At 42.0% G+C, this 16,958-nt stretch overlaps 1 protein-coding gene across 3 annotated transcripts in view; it reads right to left on the minus strand.

Annotated features, from left to right (window-relative positions):
* The window catches only part of grk4 (G protein-coupled receptor kinase 4), a 43,759-nt gene that overhangs the window by 12,722 nt on the left and 14,079 nt on the right, over nucleotides 1-16,958 (minus strand). For all 3 annotated transcript variants that reach the window (XM_084570943.1, XM_084570942.1, XM_084570944.1), the window contains exons 2-8: nucleotides 16,832-16,927; nucleotides 11,230-11,342; nucleotides 10,135-10,212; nucleotides 9,312-9,412; nucleotides 2,489-2,581; nucleotides 1,896-1,959; nucleotides 1,488-1,628 (exon numbers count right to left, since the gene is read on the minus strand). In XM_084570943.1, the coding sequence (XP_084427069.1) occupies nucleotides 1,488-1,628; nucleotides 1,896-1,959; nucleotides 2,489-2,581; nucleotides 9,312-9,412; nucleotides 10,135-10,212; nucleotides 11,230-11,342; nucleotides 16,832-16,927 (686 nt within the window). The remainder of the gene's footprint in view (nucleotides 1-1,487; nucleotides 1,629-1,895; nucleotides 1,960-2,488; nucleotides 2,582-9,311; nucleotides 9,413-10,134; nucleotides 10,213-11,229; nucleotides 11,343-16,831; nucleotides 16,928-16,958) is intronic.

Raw genomic sequence — 16,958 nt, forward strand, 5'->3', positions numbered from 1 at the left:
ACTCAAGGAGTGCTGAGAGGAGAATGAAGAAAATCAGAGAGCGATACATCAGGAAGTACAATACTAGCACTGTTATACAGTGAGAGGGTAAAATGAATAGAAAGGGTTCATAAGCCTTGTTTTTAATAAACAGCCTACATGGTCGTTACTGGTATCTCACTTTAAGATCATGAACTGTACCTATAATGTATCATCTTATGCGTCAATGAACTGTCAGCTGCTTCCTTGAGAGCAACACGGAAGAAATGAAAAGCTAGGTGACTCCCCTGAAAAACCCTTCAAGGCTGGCAACACAGTGCCAGCCAAAAACCACCGCTTACTCATGACCATGGCTCAGTTTATACAAATCCTCCATAGCAAAATCAGCCAAGAGCAATGCCACCATTAAGAGCTGGAGACACGGTGGTACAATGGCAGGGTAATGATTCCCCCCCTCAGAGCAGGACACTGTAACACTTTATTCTAAATGCAGTCACTCTACTGAAATGTAATCTCCATCTCAAATTTTCATTAAAACTTCACATAGTCAGCACATTGCTGTTTTTGACTGGTTTGTATTATTGCAATTCAAATATATACAAACATACTAATGGTCCTTTGATCCAGGAATATAGTTTGTTTGGGTGACTAGAAACAAGCTTTAAAGCTATTTCTTCATAAAGACACCGCCAAAGCTATTGTGAAATTCTTTGACTAGTCTTTTAGATTGTTCCTCAAACTGGTGCTTCCTTGAAATGTCAGTTCCTTGAAATTCTATGTTTGGGTTACTACCGTGACGTACATGTTCTACTTGATCACAGACATGTTTTGTTTAGGCGCAAATGAATTCTGTCCACAAGGGCACTTGAGATACTTGAAGGACTTGATTTTCCACTGATTGTACGTGGAGGGACAAAATTAAAACAAGGGGAAGTAGCACAAAGTTGAAGTCTGATAGTTAGAAAGGAGTGTAACCCTTTCTGCATCAAGAGCAAATCTAATCATTAAAATACAGATATTAAACAATTCAAACACATTGACAAATGATTTGAGGTTGACAGCATGCTCCAAATAAAATCAAATGTGGCATGTTTGCGATGTAACAGCTTTGTTATTAAAAAAAAAAAAGAACTGTGGATTTAGCATTCAAGCCGGCCAGCTAAGCTTGTCAAAATGTTTGCACATCCTTTACTAACTGCCCTGCAGTATGCTACTGGTCAATAATATCATGTGACTTTTTCCACTCTTGTAGTTTTATCTCATGAAGTCTCTTTCCACTGCTGCTCCCGAGCTCATTACACAAACAGAGCTGTGGAGGCTATCATTAACGGCGGATTGACAGCCTTTGCAAACATGCCACTCAATTTCATTTGCAGAATCCTGGAGCCACGACCAACAACACTCACACACAACACGCATGCACACACACACACACACACGCGCAAACACACAAAATAAAACAGGTACATTTCTGTTGAAAGGTTGAATAAGAAAAAGGTAGTACTTACTACAAAACTACTGTTAACTTTTTCTAAAATGCGTTTTTCGTTTAGTGCCATTGCTTCACCTTTTCTTTTCTTCACTCGTTTCTTTTCCAGCTTTTTACAGGCGTACATCTTACCGGTGGCACGTACTTGGCAGGCACAAACCTGGAAAACAGGCAGCGAGGAAACGTGATCACACACACATGCGCGGAAGAAAACACACACACACATACACACTTAAACTGTAACTAATGGAAGTTAATATGTCACATCACAGATTTCTCCGCCCCAGCATCGCTGGAGTGAGGACATAAACACTGCTGCCGTAGCGAACTGTTTAAAATTACTTGTGGCAATTTATAGTACATCATTAGCAAAAAATAACTACAGTGTGCAGCATTATTTAAAGTTCTTGATTGCGGTGACACTTACCTCGCCAAATCCACCTTTTCCTAGTACTCTATAATGTCTGAAGGTATTTTTGGTTACTGGTTGCCTGCAGAGATGGAAACGCGGAATAAGAAGAGAAAGAGAAAAGACAAAACAAAGAGGAGGCATTAAATAAGCCGATAGTTTTTGTCTTCTCACAGACCATGTGATGCTGCAGGCACAGCTATGGTCTAATATATTATTAATCCACCATGATGACTGCTGTCTCCACCCTGCTCTGGTTCCCCAGCCATTATGCAAAGTGTCATCAATTATTAACCAAACAGAAACACTGATTGACAGAACCATTTTTGTGCTTTTGGTGCGAACGACGCCCCTGGTTTGGTCTGTATATAGTATAATTTATTTCCAAGTTTATTATTATTCATTTATTTATTTTTCATTTCATTGCAAGTTATCATTGTTTGGATATTATCTTAAAGGAGACAAAGTGCTGCCCTTAACAAACACATAGCACGAAGACCATTAACCTGAGCAGGGAATACTGCATGTGACAGGGTGGCATTTTTATGTAAGAAAACAGAATGGTTTGCATGTTTGTTTTCCCAAGTGTGTAATCTGCAGTGACTACCCACCTCTCCAACCATTTCCACTGCAGGAAGCGAGAGAAGTACATAGACTCCTGGTAGGAGGAAAATGGAGCTCCACTCAGATAATCACGAACTATTCTGGAGGGAGGGAGGGAGAAAAAGGGGTGGTGATCATTTCAATAACATAATAAGGTTAGAACAATATGCATGTCACAACTGAACCAGGAGTGCATGTGAGATTTCTTGCCAGCTAGCCTCCGTTTCCTCTCGAGAAGGCCGTTTAACCTTAACAACAACTGCATCCTCACGCTAAATTACGTATGTGTGCGTGTTTGTGTACATCTGTGAGACTGTGTGCGGGTTTGGCAGCGTCGCGGTCGCAAAGCCATCCTCAGTGGCAAAGATGGAAAACTCTCAGCGTCGATGCACCACCGTGAAAAATGAAAAATGCCTTTGAACAGAGACATTCCATTCGGCTCAACCAGGAAACGGGGGATTTGGGGAAACCGTTTTTTTACTAAGCAGGAGGTTGAGCGGGGCATCTAATCTCACACTACCTGCCGTGAGAATGAGACCGAGTCCAATCTGTCCGATAACATCACATGCACAGATATGGACAAAAAAACATTAATAATAATAAGTCAAAGACTGAAGTGAGAAAAATATAGTTTTCTGCGGGGTCATAAAAACAAGGTCTTATCGTCTCCTGGCCATTCGTCAACCATCACTCCACAGAGAGTTGTAAGAACGTGACTCTTTGACCTTAGTCTCTCAGCCTCACATGTTAGTGTCCTTTTTAACTGACCTGACCACAGTTGTGGTTTGACTTAAAAAATCTGACACTGCTGTGTCGGTCATGAGTTAAACTGTACTGAGACAGATTATATTTCAAGGTTTGTGATAATAATAATAATAATAATAATGCAGACCAGCAAACATGTTGTGGTTACTATAGAGCCGTCCTTGGTTTCAGTGTTAGCAGATATTTAAACAGAGACAGAAGATGGATATCAGAGGACCTTAGCAGAGGCTCCACTCCTTTACTGCAGTCTTCTTTAGAGATAACTTAGCAACTGTGTGAGTACGCCAAGAGTAAACTTAAAGCTACAGCGTGGAACTTCTGACTCCCCATTCTGCTTGTGAGAGCATTACCGCAAACACCATCAACTCATGAGTACTCCCACAATCAGTCTATGCAGAGCCTACATTAAATGAAAGCATTTACACCTGTGCGCTGGTGTATCGGCATTGTCAATACGCCTCTAAAGCGCTACTTAATAAATGTTGATCAGTTACTTTCACTGAAATCATTGCAGCAGAGAGCACAGAGAAGACATCTGGGGAGGCTGAGCAAGGGAGAATTTTCTGAGCTTGTCCGGCCGCTGAGACACATGAACAAGGAAAATGCATTTCAGACACACAGTCACAGCAGTTGTGGTCTGCATCACCGCGCCACATAGTTACATTTCTGGGGAGGTGCACATCAGGTTTTGTTGTAGGCTACAAAGCAACGCCATAGCTACGCCGTGCATTTAGTGTAAAACTGATGCACAACTACAAGCTAAGCTTAATCCGTCCCCTGAATGCATCTTCTTTTGTATCTGGAGCATCAAACATTTCTTGGATGCTTCCCATAATCTGTTTAATTTCTGCCAGAGACAGTGAACTGCTGGACCCTTAGTTACATCTGTAACAAGCTGTTGTAGGCTTCTCCGTCTACACTGCTAGGCTTGCTTCCCCCTTTATCTCTGGCAAACCAATCTTGCCGGTTGACAGAAAAAACATCACTGCTGGCGCGTCAGGATGGATATGCCGTCACAGAACACAGATTTAAAACTGAGATTTGCCGTAATATACAGACATTCGGGTGGTGTTTTCGCATTTGGAAAGGGCTTGAGAATAACTGGTGTCCATTTATGTGTAAAAGTCTCACACTATAGCTTTAAATGGTCACATAAAACTACTGAGGCATATTGTACCGATTATGTTGTCCATGAATTGCGCCAAAATACACAGAAGAATAAATGAAAGAATAAAGCAGTTGAGCCTTTGTATTGAACAACAATCATATCAGGTTCTTGAAGACTGTACACCTATGCCTTGATCTTACCCATATAAAGAAAAGAAATTTGAAACCTGTAATCAGTTAGCGATTCTTTCCATACTGGTAATTTTATCAGATACTGGACCAAGGGAAGGAATCATCTTTAAAGAAGAATGGTTGTGAGGTAAACTGTACTTTTCCTGAACCATAGCAAACAATAAAAATCAAGCTTTGATTACTGCCAATGTGTGATCGCAGTCTCTTCTGCCAGCTGACAACGAACGACTAGAAACCAGAGTCACAGCAGATATTTATTAACTTCCACCTAAACGTTGAAGAGATGCTCATATTTGGCCATGAGATTTTCCTTGACCATATTTTAAAATTACTTCATCACTGAGGAGGACGAGAAAAGCTGCCTGTGGTTACCAACGGTGCTGGAGTAGCTGTTCTTGGCAAAAGGTTCGAGAGTAGAGAGTTTCCACACGGGAAGCCCCCTGTGCTGTGTAAAAGTTATGTCATTATAAGACACAGATGCTCTGTACATGAGATGAACGTCCATCTATCCTGACAAAAAGTTCTTTGCATGAGGAGTACAGTGTCAACAGGATTTGATCAATCTGCTCTTTGTTGTTTCAGATTGACAAGGAGTCTGTTACTATGGTCGAGAACGAAAACCTCAAATAATACAGATTAAAATCTCCTAACATGCAGATTTGCCGTTTACACTCAATGAATATAATTGGAATTTCTTACTCAAAGTCCAAGAATAACCATTCTCCCATATACAGTTAATTGTCAGTTCTGTCACTGAACAACGGCCTGACTGACTCAAGAAATCATGGAATAAAAATTTAAAACAAAGCTTCTCCGTTCAGATTCTCATCCATGTTCCCTTCTCAGAGCAGCAGGCTTGAAAGGGGCTCCAGAAAGGCGAGAGCCTAGCAGTGCCTGGCTTGGAGCAGAGCCGCAGACGGACATCACGGGGAGTAGAACTAGACGGCCACAATATGGCTTTTGTTACACAAACGGAGCGAGAAAGGAAAAGAAAGGGGGAAGAAAGATCAGCAGAGAAACCTTTGTCAGGATGGGCGATACACAAAACACCGTGATACACATGCACTGCTAAAGGGCCACGCGCTACTCTTGGTATTACATAACCGTATGTTCCACTGCAGCAAAAGAAAATCCATGAGTGAGTACATTTCTGTTAGTGGGGACAAAGCTCTGCCAAAAGTTACATTTCCACAAGCAGCACCATGCTTTCCTACAGGTTTTCCCTCGGAGAAAAAAAAAAAAAAAAGGCAGAGCAAGCACTGGGTCAAAATTACACATCGGAATAAAAAATTAATGAAATTGAAAATTGCACAACGGAATAATAAAAATAATAATGATACTGGAAGGAAGGAATGATGACCAAACTTGGACAGGATTCCCACTCAAAAACATCTGAACTGCTGCTGCAACACGTGCCTGTGTTTTTCTAGGCTTGTACAATTGCTGTTTTGCTCCGCTCTCCTTAACAATTTGTTTCCATTTCTCATTGCTTTTCCCCAAATCTCCTCCATTTTGTTCTCCCTTCATTACTCTCTGTGGGTTTTCCAGCGTTCCCCCCATTTTTGCAGGTATATAACAGTCTCCTTTTATATAGCACCATTTCCCTGTCCCCCACAGTGCTCTTTTGACTACTTGGAGGTGTTAAAACAGAGATGAATGCAGAAAGGAAAGCTGACCGAACGCGACTTGAGATGTCAATGAGCTAGGACAGGTGCGTGCGTTGTGCTCATCTTAACCACAACCACTGCTGTTTCTGGTTTCAGTCAAAACAAACCACATTGCCCCGCTGAGCCTTCCTCCGTCAGTTCACTTGCCGTTTTCTCCTCAAACACACATCTCCCGATGTGTCTCTGCATTGCTCACTTTGTTAGTCACCCTCCCGTACCTCAAGCAAATCTTCCCAACACACAACATAGAGGATATGTGGACACGTTCAAGATAAACCAAAGAAAACATCCTCATCCTCAATTAAAATAATCTGGTCAAGGAAATTCCTGGGAAACAATCACCACTGCCTCTATAAGCAACAAAGTCTCTAAGACTTCTGAAACGTATGAGTAATTGTTATTATAAATCCTATATCTATTCAGCAGTTCTCTAAATATGTCGAGTGCAGGCGGAGAATATAACTGAGCGTTTTCCCGACTATGATTCCCACTTCTTCCAAGTCCCGTCTCTGAGATTCCGGTATCCCCCCCACCGCCACCCCCAGGGTAAACTCAAGTGAATCAGAGGCTGGTCACAGCATTTCCAATCCAAAGCTGTCTGCCTGTGTGGCTGTGAGATGAGACTTCACAAAAATTCAGCTTTTTCCAGGACTGGGGAACTTGGGTTAGTCTGCTTGAAGGCCACTCTACATCTTATGTACTGATCAGATACATCTATGTAAAATAAGTATCTTTTTTGTCTTATAGTGATGTTTTTGTACACTGTGCCCGAACAATTCAACTAAACTAGCAGTTTCTGTAAGAAGCAATGCGCATCATAACTTCAGTTTAATCTGAACACATAGACATGACACACACATATTTTTAGACTAGACATATCACCTCTGATGTTAATCACAAATAAATGACAACAAATCACTGTAGAAATTATGAATCTGAGAAGTTGGTAGAGAAGTCGGAACTGTTAATGATCTTCAGTTTCTGGATAATTCAGCAAAAAGGAACTGATGATAGGTAATTCAGGACACTTTAATAATTTTTTTTGGCAATACTAAACAAAGAGCCTCAAGCTGTATTTCACAATTTCCTGGCAGAGTCCATAGCAACGCAGTAAACACTTGCCTTTAACCCTACCCCAGCTGTCGTTCCAATTCAAAATTCAGAAATTTAAAACACAGAACAATAACAAGAGTCCTGGGTCATATGTTAGTTCCATACGCTGCCAAATTATTGAAATGAAAGTATTCTAAAACTACTCTTGACCCAAGTTTTATCTTCCCATCTTTTTATTATTTGATGTGTTTTAGTTCCATGAATAAACAGGGACAGCTTTTAGGATGGTACGGTTTCCTACTTAAGCTTGGTTTAAACTATACTGCAACAGATCTACGCAGAACCTTCACTGACGCCTACATGTGTAGCCTACGCTGTTGTACAGGAAAGTCGGCAGCATTCTGCAATTGCACCATCAAACGTCTAGCTGGCAGTTATTCAGCTGCGTTGAGTTTCTCTTTGTACTTCAAACGATGTCAGACAAAACTGATCGGTTCATGTTGGAGTTGGACAGTCATTACTTTTACTGAAATCACTGCAACGAACAAAAGCGAGACGATGACTGAGTAGATGGTGTGTCAGAGGCCACAGCGGTTAACCAAGAAATGCATTTCACATTAATTGTGTATTGTGGTAGCATTGCCGTAATATAAACAGCTATATTTCTGATAAACTGCACGCCAGGCTACCGTGTAGGGTACAGAGCTACGTTGTACCTACTGCATAGATTTGACGCAAGAGGATAAAGCTAGCTTTAAGGCCAAACAGTAAATACATTAGAAACATAATGGATCTCTTGCCAACCTCTGTTCACACACATTTTTTTTTATCTACTTTTATCTGAGAATGACAACAGCCAATTACATCTGACAAGAGCTCCATCGAACCAATCAGCATGCAGCAGAGTTCAGACATTCAAATAAGTAACATAATAGTTAAACGGTAAAAATAAAATAAAAGATATACGTGGATGCATTTACCATTTGCTAACATAATATCATAACAAGCACCTTACAATATTTCATTTGTCTGTCCAGGGCAACAGTTACTAACTGTGACAGAGCTAAATTACCGGGGTAATACAAAGTTACGTTGTGGTATTTTCATGTATGTGCAATAAGAAGTGCATTTGGGGGTAATAATCCCCGGTCTGTTTGCTTCTGCTGGCTCTCAGGGTAGGAAGCAGAAACACCTGCAAGAGTGTTTGTGTGTTTGTAAACCTGTGTTTGTGTGTGAGTGTGTGTATGTAAGGGGAACACTGAAGTGTCTGTTGTTTTCATGCCAGCCATCCGGATGCTCTCTCTGCCCACTGCTCTTTTTCATTCGACTCCACTGTGTGTGTGTGTGTGTGTTTGCAAGTCTGTAGGTGTGTGTGTGTGTGTGTGTTTTTTTTGCAAGTGTGTGTGTGTGTGAATGCGTGCGTAATATGGCACTCCAGGTGCCAGCTGCCTCATCATCACTAGTGACATGGCGCTCTGGTCCACACAGTCAACAGACACACACACTATATGAAGGAGCAGGATTCTGTACGTGCCACTGCGCTGTGATGCCCAGAAGCAATCATAAGGAGAGAGATCTATAATGTTATAGTATGCATCGATCAGTCATAACATTATAACCATAATGGTCATAATCACTGGTCAAGTGAGTCTCACGGATTACCTTGATAACATGGCACCTGGTCAGTGGATGGGATATATTAAGGGAACATTTTGTCCTGAAAGTTGGCAAGGGTCAGATTGTGATGGCTAGACAAGTGGGTCAGAGCATCTCCAAAACAGGCAACGGGGTCATGGCCAACCAAAGGTAAGGGTCCGATCCAGTGTGGTCCGATCCAGCAGATGAGCTAATGTAGCTCAAACTGCTGAAAAAGTTAATGCTTGTTCTGATAGAAATATCCACATAAATGCCAGGACCCACGTTTCCCAGGAGAACATTACATCATAATGAGGTCGGTGTTGTTCACTTCACTGATAGGTGGTTTTAATGTTGTGGCTGATCTGTGTAAGAGACAACGAAGAGCAGCAGGCAGGACTTAAAGACTTACTTGGTGCAGTCATTGAAGAGCTCCTTGCACGGACTCTGCTCTAACCTCTCCCGGCACCCAGCAACAACATCCTGGGGTACGTCAGGCAGATGGGCTGCCGACTGGGGGGGGGTAAAGAGACAGAAAGAGAGGGTGAAGCAGACAGACAGGGACAAAAGGAAAATCAAAATCAAAGCACAGTTTCAGCTCATGACCCTCTGCACTCTGGTTAGTAAAGCACTCAGAACGTGGTCAGACCTCACCTGTTATGTCGGGTTTTAAAACACTTAGTTGAATAGTTCAGTTTATTTAGGTGGTGAGAAGATTAACTCTTAGAAAAACACTCTAAAGCCCTGTAAGCCTGAGTATAAAGACGACTGTGATGACAACAAAGTGTGTGATACAGGTACATGAAACACATACACGCATTCAAGAGCAAATCTTTTTACGCGGTTCCTCTTCTAGACTGCTTCCTTTACCGTGTCAGTGTATCATTAGCACAATCATTATTTTTAGAGCGAATGATGCGAGTTCAAATTGGGCTCATTAAGCAATAAAGGGAGCCAAAACCAGGCATGTAAACACACCCTCATAGTGTTGCACGTAGGTGTGCCAAGTAATGTACTGTACAATAACACAGGTGTGTTGCATATAGGTCATAAAAGTAAACAAAGCAATAAAGGTCAAATATAACAGTTTCGAAATGACAGTTTTGATGCACTTAATAAAATCCAAAGAGATGATAATTAACTGGAAGAGATGCATTTTTGCTTATATTTTCCAAAGATAATGTCAAAATAATCAGCCAGCTCGGTCATTTAATAAACACGTCTGTGCGTCTTACCCCATTATTAAAGTATGTGTCCAAAACACTCAGTCCACAGTCCCTCCTTTTCTCATCAGGAGCTAGCTGGTACATGGCCTGTCAGAGAAAAACAGAAGTGTGAGCAACCACACGGCGCACATTCGGCTATATTAAATACCTCTCAAAATAGGGTAAGAGATGAGCACGAGAAGGTGGTGAGAAAGACTCAGACAAAGAGAAAGACATAAAGAGAAGCGTGGTGGGTTAACAAGAAACGACAGAAAGGAAAATCAAAATGAGCGTGGTCCCACCACGGTTTGCTGTGACAAAACATCTCATCTCAGTCAAGGCAGCGAACTGGCAACCGTGTTCGTCTTCACGCTTCACCCGTTATCTGTCACCTACCAGGATGACGCCTCATTTTCACCCCATCACACAACCACAGATTGTGTTGTTGGTCAAATATGGATGTATGCAGGGGGATGGTCTGGAGTTCGAGCCATGTGTTTTGTCTGAAAACAAGCTCTGTGGAGAGGAATGGAGCCGAGCCGTGCTGCTATACATCACAGCGAAAACACAAAAGTACTCAGGAGGACTTGAACCAAATGTTAAGCACCAATAAGTTGCTTTTCTCAGTCGGTGTCCTGTATGTACGTGTATGTCTGCGTACCTTGAAAAACACTAATATAGGTTCTCATTAAATAAGCATGATTCCCTCCTGTTTTCCTTTCTCGCATACCACCAGGGGCTTAGACACAAGCTTGGGCCTGTGTTCGCCTGCTCACCCAGGGGACCCTCCTCTGACGTGGGCTTGACCTCATGGAGGAGTTTATCGAGGAAGGGGAGGGGTCGGCTTTCTGACAGTCTGTCTAAGTCAGTCACTAATCACCCCCTACACCCACCCCACCCACCCACCGCCTAACGCTATTGCCAAGAGCAGGAAAAGCACTTTGCACTGACTTTCCTCTCCTATTCCTTGCTCCACAGGCCTGGTCCAGGCTGGTCTCAGGGGTGAAATCACAAAGAATATGACAAAAACAGAGAAATATGGCAGTGAAAAGTGGTTTTGTGAGAAAGAAGGATAGTAATAAGAACATCAGAGAATGTGCAGTGGGTTGCTCTTCAAAATCTTACCACGGCATCCATAAACTCGATGCAGCGCTTCAGCTCTGGCCTTGTGTCACAGTACTGACGGAATAACAGCCGTCCAATGGGCTGCTTCTCACATAGACTGGTGTAGTCCCTCTCTGAGAGGACGAGAGGACAGGGAGAGAGACAAAGGGGGGAGACAGAGGGAGAAATTTAACACACTGGACATTATACTTTCCAACCATGGAGTCGAGACCGTAGATATCGGCTGCAGGGAAATAAATCTAATTCTGGCGCATAGTATGATTTTCATTTTTTACTAACCTTTTGTTTTTGTGTGTGAAATACTGCATAATTTCACTAAATGAACCAGGAAACAACTCAAATTGAATAATCTAAGAAGGGGAGTTCACTCTTTAGGACCTGGGAGCCAGTGCACTCCATCAAGTTTAAAGGGATGTTTTTTTCTTAACCACAGTGAACAAACCCACAGATGCCTTTTGCCTGTGTCTGTGCGCAGCTACGGCTTAATAGCCTGGTGTAGCCAGACTATTATCAGAATATGAGTCTGGTAGCACAACACATTTGGACTTCATTATGGGGTGTGTTTCAACCGATACAAAGAAAAAAAAAAAAAAAACAATACCACGCAACTATATAGTCTTACAACCAATTTCTACTCCACGGCGCTTAGATGGCATGTATTACTTTGTCACTGTTACTCCGTCACCACATAAAGCGCTTCTAAACAATTTGATTAGGCCTACAGATCGGCTTTGCCGAAGCATAATCGACGCCCAACAGAGCTGTTCCAGACCAACTTTGTACCACAAGAGGTTCAGAGAAGTCAGAGAAGTTGGTTTTCCATATCTCATTGTCTTTATGTTGCTTGGAACCAGTAGCAGCTTCATTTGCAGGTAGAAAACGAACCTTCTTCACATCATAGTGATTATTATATTCTTTGCCATGAGAGAATCCTTTGACATTATCACTTATAAAAACCGTAGGAGCCCAAGCCCTACCTTCTCACACCTAGCCCCACAAGCAAGCATTAACTGGATATTTTTTTGTATTTGTCACCGAAAAAGCTGACAAATTAACTTGATATTTTCTTCCCATTGTTAAGCAACCTGATACGTCCTATTGCACTGGATGTAAAATTTGTATAGGTTGACATTTGAACCGAGGAAAAGAAAGGATAAGCTTAGTTAGTTTGTGAAAACTACTACTTGTAAATATGTGCACAGCATTACAATGATTGCTTCTGGTAGATAAACTAAGGATTATGAGGTTAAGTAAATATTCAACACCCTTATGAGAGGTTAACCACATCCACTTGGCTTAGTTGTGCTAATGCCATTGATAAAGATATTGTGCCTTTTTTTTTTTTTAATAAAAAGGTACATTTGCTTATTCTACACATGCTAAAAAGTAATAACACACTGTATCCATGTTAGCATGTTTTGCGTGCCTGTTTTCTCCTGTGCAGCTGGACCCAGCCTATTAGCACTAATCTTGTCCATTTGAGTCATATTTCCTCTTGAGCCAAATGAGGAAGAAGACCCAGGACGTTTTCCATCACTGGCTGACAGTAAGGCCACACATGCACACACGCAAGACAAACATACAAACAAAAATAGGCCACACACATTCACATGCGCACTTGTGGACAGAGGAGGAGGGATGCTAGGGATGAAAATTTCTGAGTGGTGACAGCTACAGGACAACCTCCAACAGTAAATCAAATCTTCACAACAGCCCTCCCAGCTGCGCTGTTTATTACACAGCAGCCCCCTCTGGTTTGCAGTTCAGCACTCCTCATTCAAACTCACCACTTATACGACCACAACTTATCACTTTGGTCAGCAAACAGAAGAGATATGATATTTTTATTACTTCCCCTTCCACAGTGCGGGTGCTTTGCTTTAAAGCAACAGATGTCCTTTCAGAAAATCTCCCAGACAGATCTTTAACTGTGTTTTCTGATGTGGCCTTTTTTTTTTTTATCACCAAGTTTTTGGATGCTTGGTGTTCGCCATCAGCTACGCTCAGTGGTGTGCAGGAGCAGGGAAAGCCCATAACGTTCATTGTTGATAAGTCAAACCTTCCATCTCATCTGAACGTACCGGTATTTTCACCACTACATGATCACCTAGAATGACTAAACTGTACACCAACCAATCAGCATGATTCAGGAGAAGCCAGCTCTGTACAATGCTTTGTAACTTCCTCCCTAAATTTTTTTTTCGAGACACAGGTGAAATGAGGTGTCACCTCAGTCGACCTTTGTTGCCAGTATTTGTTGAAGTCAGTGTCGTGTGTCCGTACCATTAGTGTGATTATCTGGTATAAGTTGTGTATGCATTATTTATAACCAAATAATAGTGTCAAAACGTCCAAAAATGGGCCTCTATTGTTATTTTATCCAAAAAATAAATAAAAAAATGCTACATACTTTGACAATACCTTGACTATACAGGTTGCCAGCAGTGCCTAATAAAGAAGACATTCTGGGGAAATGCGAGTTTAGTCTATAAGTTTGTTTGCAACTAAAACGTGAACATACAAACAAAATTCAACAACATTTCACTTTTCCACTCTGGTTCAAAGAAAACTTAACATTTACATTACTTTACTTTAGTTTGAATAACTGGTTTCTGACCTCCAGCAACCACAAATCTTTTACACCGACAGGTTTAAGGACATTGGGTAGATTCCTAAAAGGTTTCGCATTCTCGCTAGAGAATAGGTTTTGATGTGAGGCTCTCAGGACAGTTTCAGGACAAATTACCAGTCTTCCCTGCTGATCCAGTGGCCAGTGGATCCCACTGTCGTGTTGAATCACCGCACAACTGGTCACGCTTTGACATGACACACTCCAATATGCTTAACAAAACAATCACAGACACAGTTGTGCAATGCTGTTGGAAGGATACTGTTAATAGACCTAGACATTGCGCAACAGGATGGATGACAAAATAATCTGTGTTACCACAGAGATAATAGACATTAAGGAGGGTGAAGGTTTCCTGATTAAAACTTTATCATATTTTATTTCTATAACGAAGTTCTAACTAAATCAGACAGTTTTCATGTCAAGTGTTGGGGGAAATTTAGTGAGACTTAAATATAAAAATTTGTGTTATTTACATTTTCTTTTGCCTGCATGTCCACTGGTTTTCAACAATGTGTATATGAATGAAAAGCATTTTGCTGGTAACACGGTAGATTTAGCGCCTCACTTAAAGAGAATGGTCTCAGCACTTATGTGTACACAGTATTATTTGTGTAATAATTTGTTTAAATTTCAAGAGCACACAGAGATCTCAGATGACAAGGACAAAAAAATATGTTAGTATTTATACATTTTTCTAAAAGCATGGAATATTCCTGTACCTACGACAGATTTAAGTTGACCCACTGATTTAAGTTGACATACTGAGGATGACTGTGAAATAATGCCAAATCAAAGTATGTCTTTGCACATTCTTTTTCTTCATCCAGACTTTTTCTAATAGGATGTTTGAACACTGGTCCTTTTGTCTGCACCATCTACACCTTTCAGTTTTGCAGGTGAAAAAAGATCTAAAGTGAAAGCACTGTTTCTTTGGCCCATCGCGTGTGTTCACACTGATTCCAGGCTAATATGATAATGTGATAAGATAAGATATGTAATTTGAATATCAAAACGTAGGCCAGCATTCCACCAATAAAAAAAAAAATCTCCCCTTTGCATAATATCTCACGGTAATATCTCACGGTTCCCGAATATGAACAACTGTGAAAGAAAAGGGTGAAAGAGAGAGTGCGTGCAAGAGCAGAAGGTGTAAAAGAAAAAAAATGTGTCGGGGAAAATGAAAGGGTTGAAGAGAGAGGATGCATTGTGAAGCTCGAGCTAGCATGGGCCGGTAGCTGTCTGTGTCGGTGAAGTAAGCAGCAATTACAACTTAATTAAAACTCCAGTTTAAGCCAAGACAGAGTGGATCCGTTAGACAGTGAATGATCAGCTAAATGTGCACAAATGTGATTGAGCCGCATGTCCATGTTTGTGTGCACACCTACAGTGCGGAAAGTATTGGACAATGCTCACTGCTGCTACCCAACAAAAGAGCTTTTCTCTCTGGTGTCCAGACCGTGTTAAACAAGCTAACATGCTCACAGCGATCCAAAGTAATAGCTGCACATGTACTATATGTTTTGGCTGGCTACCAAAGGAGAGATGGAAGGAGGAGAGGAGAAAGAGGGAGAGAGGTCTAAGGCTGGCAGACAAAGTGGCTGCAGCCCACATAATGCAATCTAGGCTTCCTAGAACTACCGCTCACTTGTCAAGGCTAAGGTCAAATGCCTGACATTATCAAGACACAACAAAGACACTGCTATCAGCTATACTGTATCCTTCTATCCACAGTGCCTGCGCTGAGAACGGACATGCGTGTGTCTCCACGCTACAGGTCTGTGTGTTTAAGTACACAAGGAGGATTATTTTGATCTTCCTCTCTGTGTGATAGCGAAATTACGCAATAGCATCTATGTAATAGTGACGTATGTAAATCTAACAGCTGCTGAGTGCACCCCCGTCACACACACACACACACACACACACACACACACACACCTATAGCCCATTTTTAGAATCCTCAGCAGCCGTAACTGCATAACCAAACTGCAATAAATATGTAAGACACGACAAACAGGATGCTTAATCATATTTAAGGTGGCATTTATGTGCAGTTCATAAGCAGGTTATCCATCACTGCTGACAACAGATTCGAGCTCACGATCATTAGATCTGCAAGTGATGATTTGTGACACGAAGACAAAAAGACACGGAACACAATCAGCGCTGAGTAAGAGATATCACCGTAGGGAGAGAGTGTGCCTTCACATCTCGTCCACTCAGCCTCCCTCTTATCCCCTCCTGTCCTTAAAAAATCTTTCCTCCTGTTGTAAAAAGCCTCTCGCTCTCTCTTTTTCTGTTTTCTCACCCGCCCTCTCCATAACTCCCCTGTTCTGCCACTCTTGTGTTCCTCTGAAGTGGTTGAGAGAGCGAGGGAGAGCGATACAGATAGTGGGAGGGGGAGGTATGGAGATAGAAAAGAGGGAGGGTATGTGCGTATGTGGGGGAGGGTAGCACTGCAATCTCTGGCAGAGATAGCTGTGACGCACTATTACATACACACACACTTGTGCTGTGGCATTCAGGGAACCATGGTGGGTGTGGGGGTAGAGGGGAGCTGAGGAGGTAATGTAGCTCAAGAGGAGAGCGCCGTGTCTGGGCTACAAAGAGAGAATCCTGCCAGTACTTTCAGATTAAACCTGGGTGTTGAGAAGAGGAAGGAAGCTCAGGGTGAACATCTTTTGATCTCACGCGTCCACAGACACACATGTAGCATTAAACGAGACTTTGAGAATAAGAAGCAACTGTTCAAACGGATTCCCTGTTTCAGACACAGACACACACACACACACATACAGTATTTCCTGTGCCTTGCCTGTAACCGCGGGTGGAGACGGGTAGAAACAGGAAGGAAGTCCAATCTGAACTTCCTCCCATAGTCAGACCCACCCCAACGACACAGCATGGTGAGTTATCTTTTTGCCACACACCCACACACACACACACACGCACGCTCTCCCCATTTCTTACCAATAGTGCGGCGGAGCTCCTCACACTGGCTGATGTGCGGGAGTTTTAGCATCTCCTTCCATTTCTTGCTGCGGCCGTTCCTTTTTCCTCCTCCACCTGAAAGACACAATGAGAGGTTGCCATGAGC

This window comes from Chelon labrosus (genome assembly GCF_963514085.1).
Source record: "Chelon labrosus genome assembly, chromosome: 2".
Classification (NCBI taxonomy): domain Eukaryota; kingdom Metazoa; phylum Chordata; class Actinopteri; order Mugiliformes; family Mugilidae; genus Chelon; species Chelon labrosus.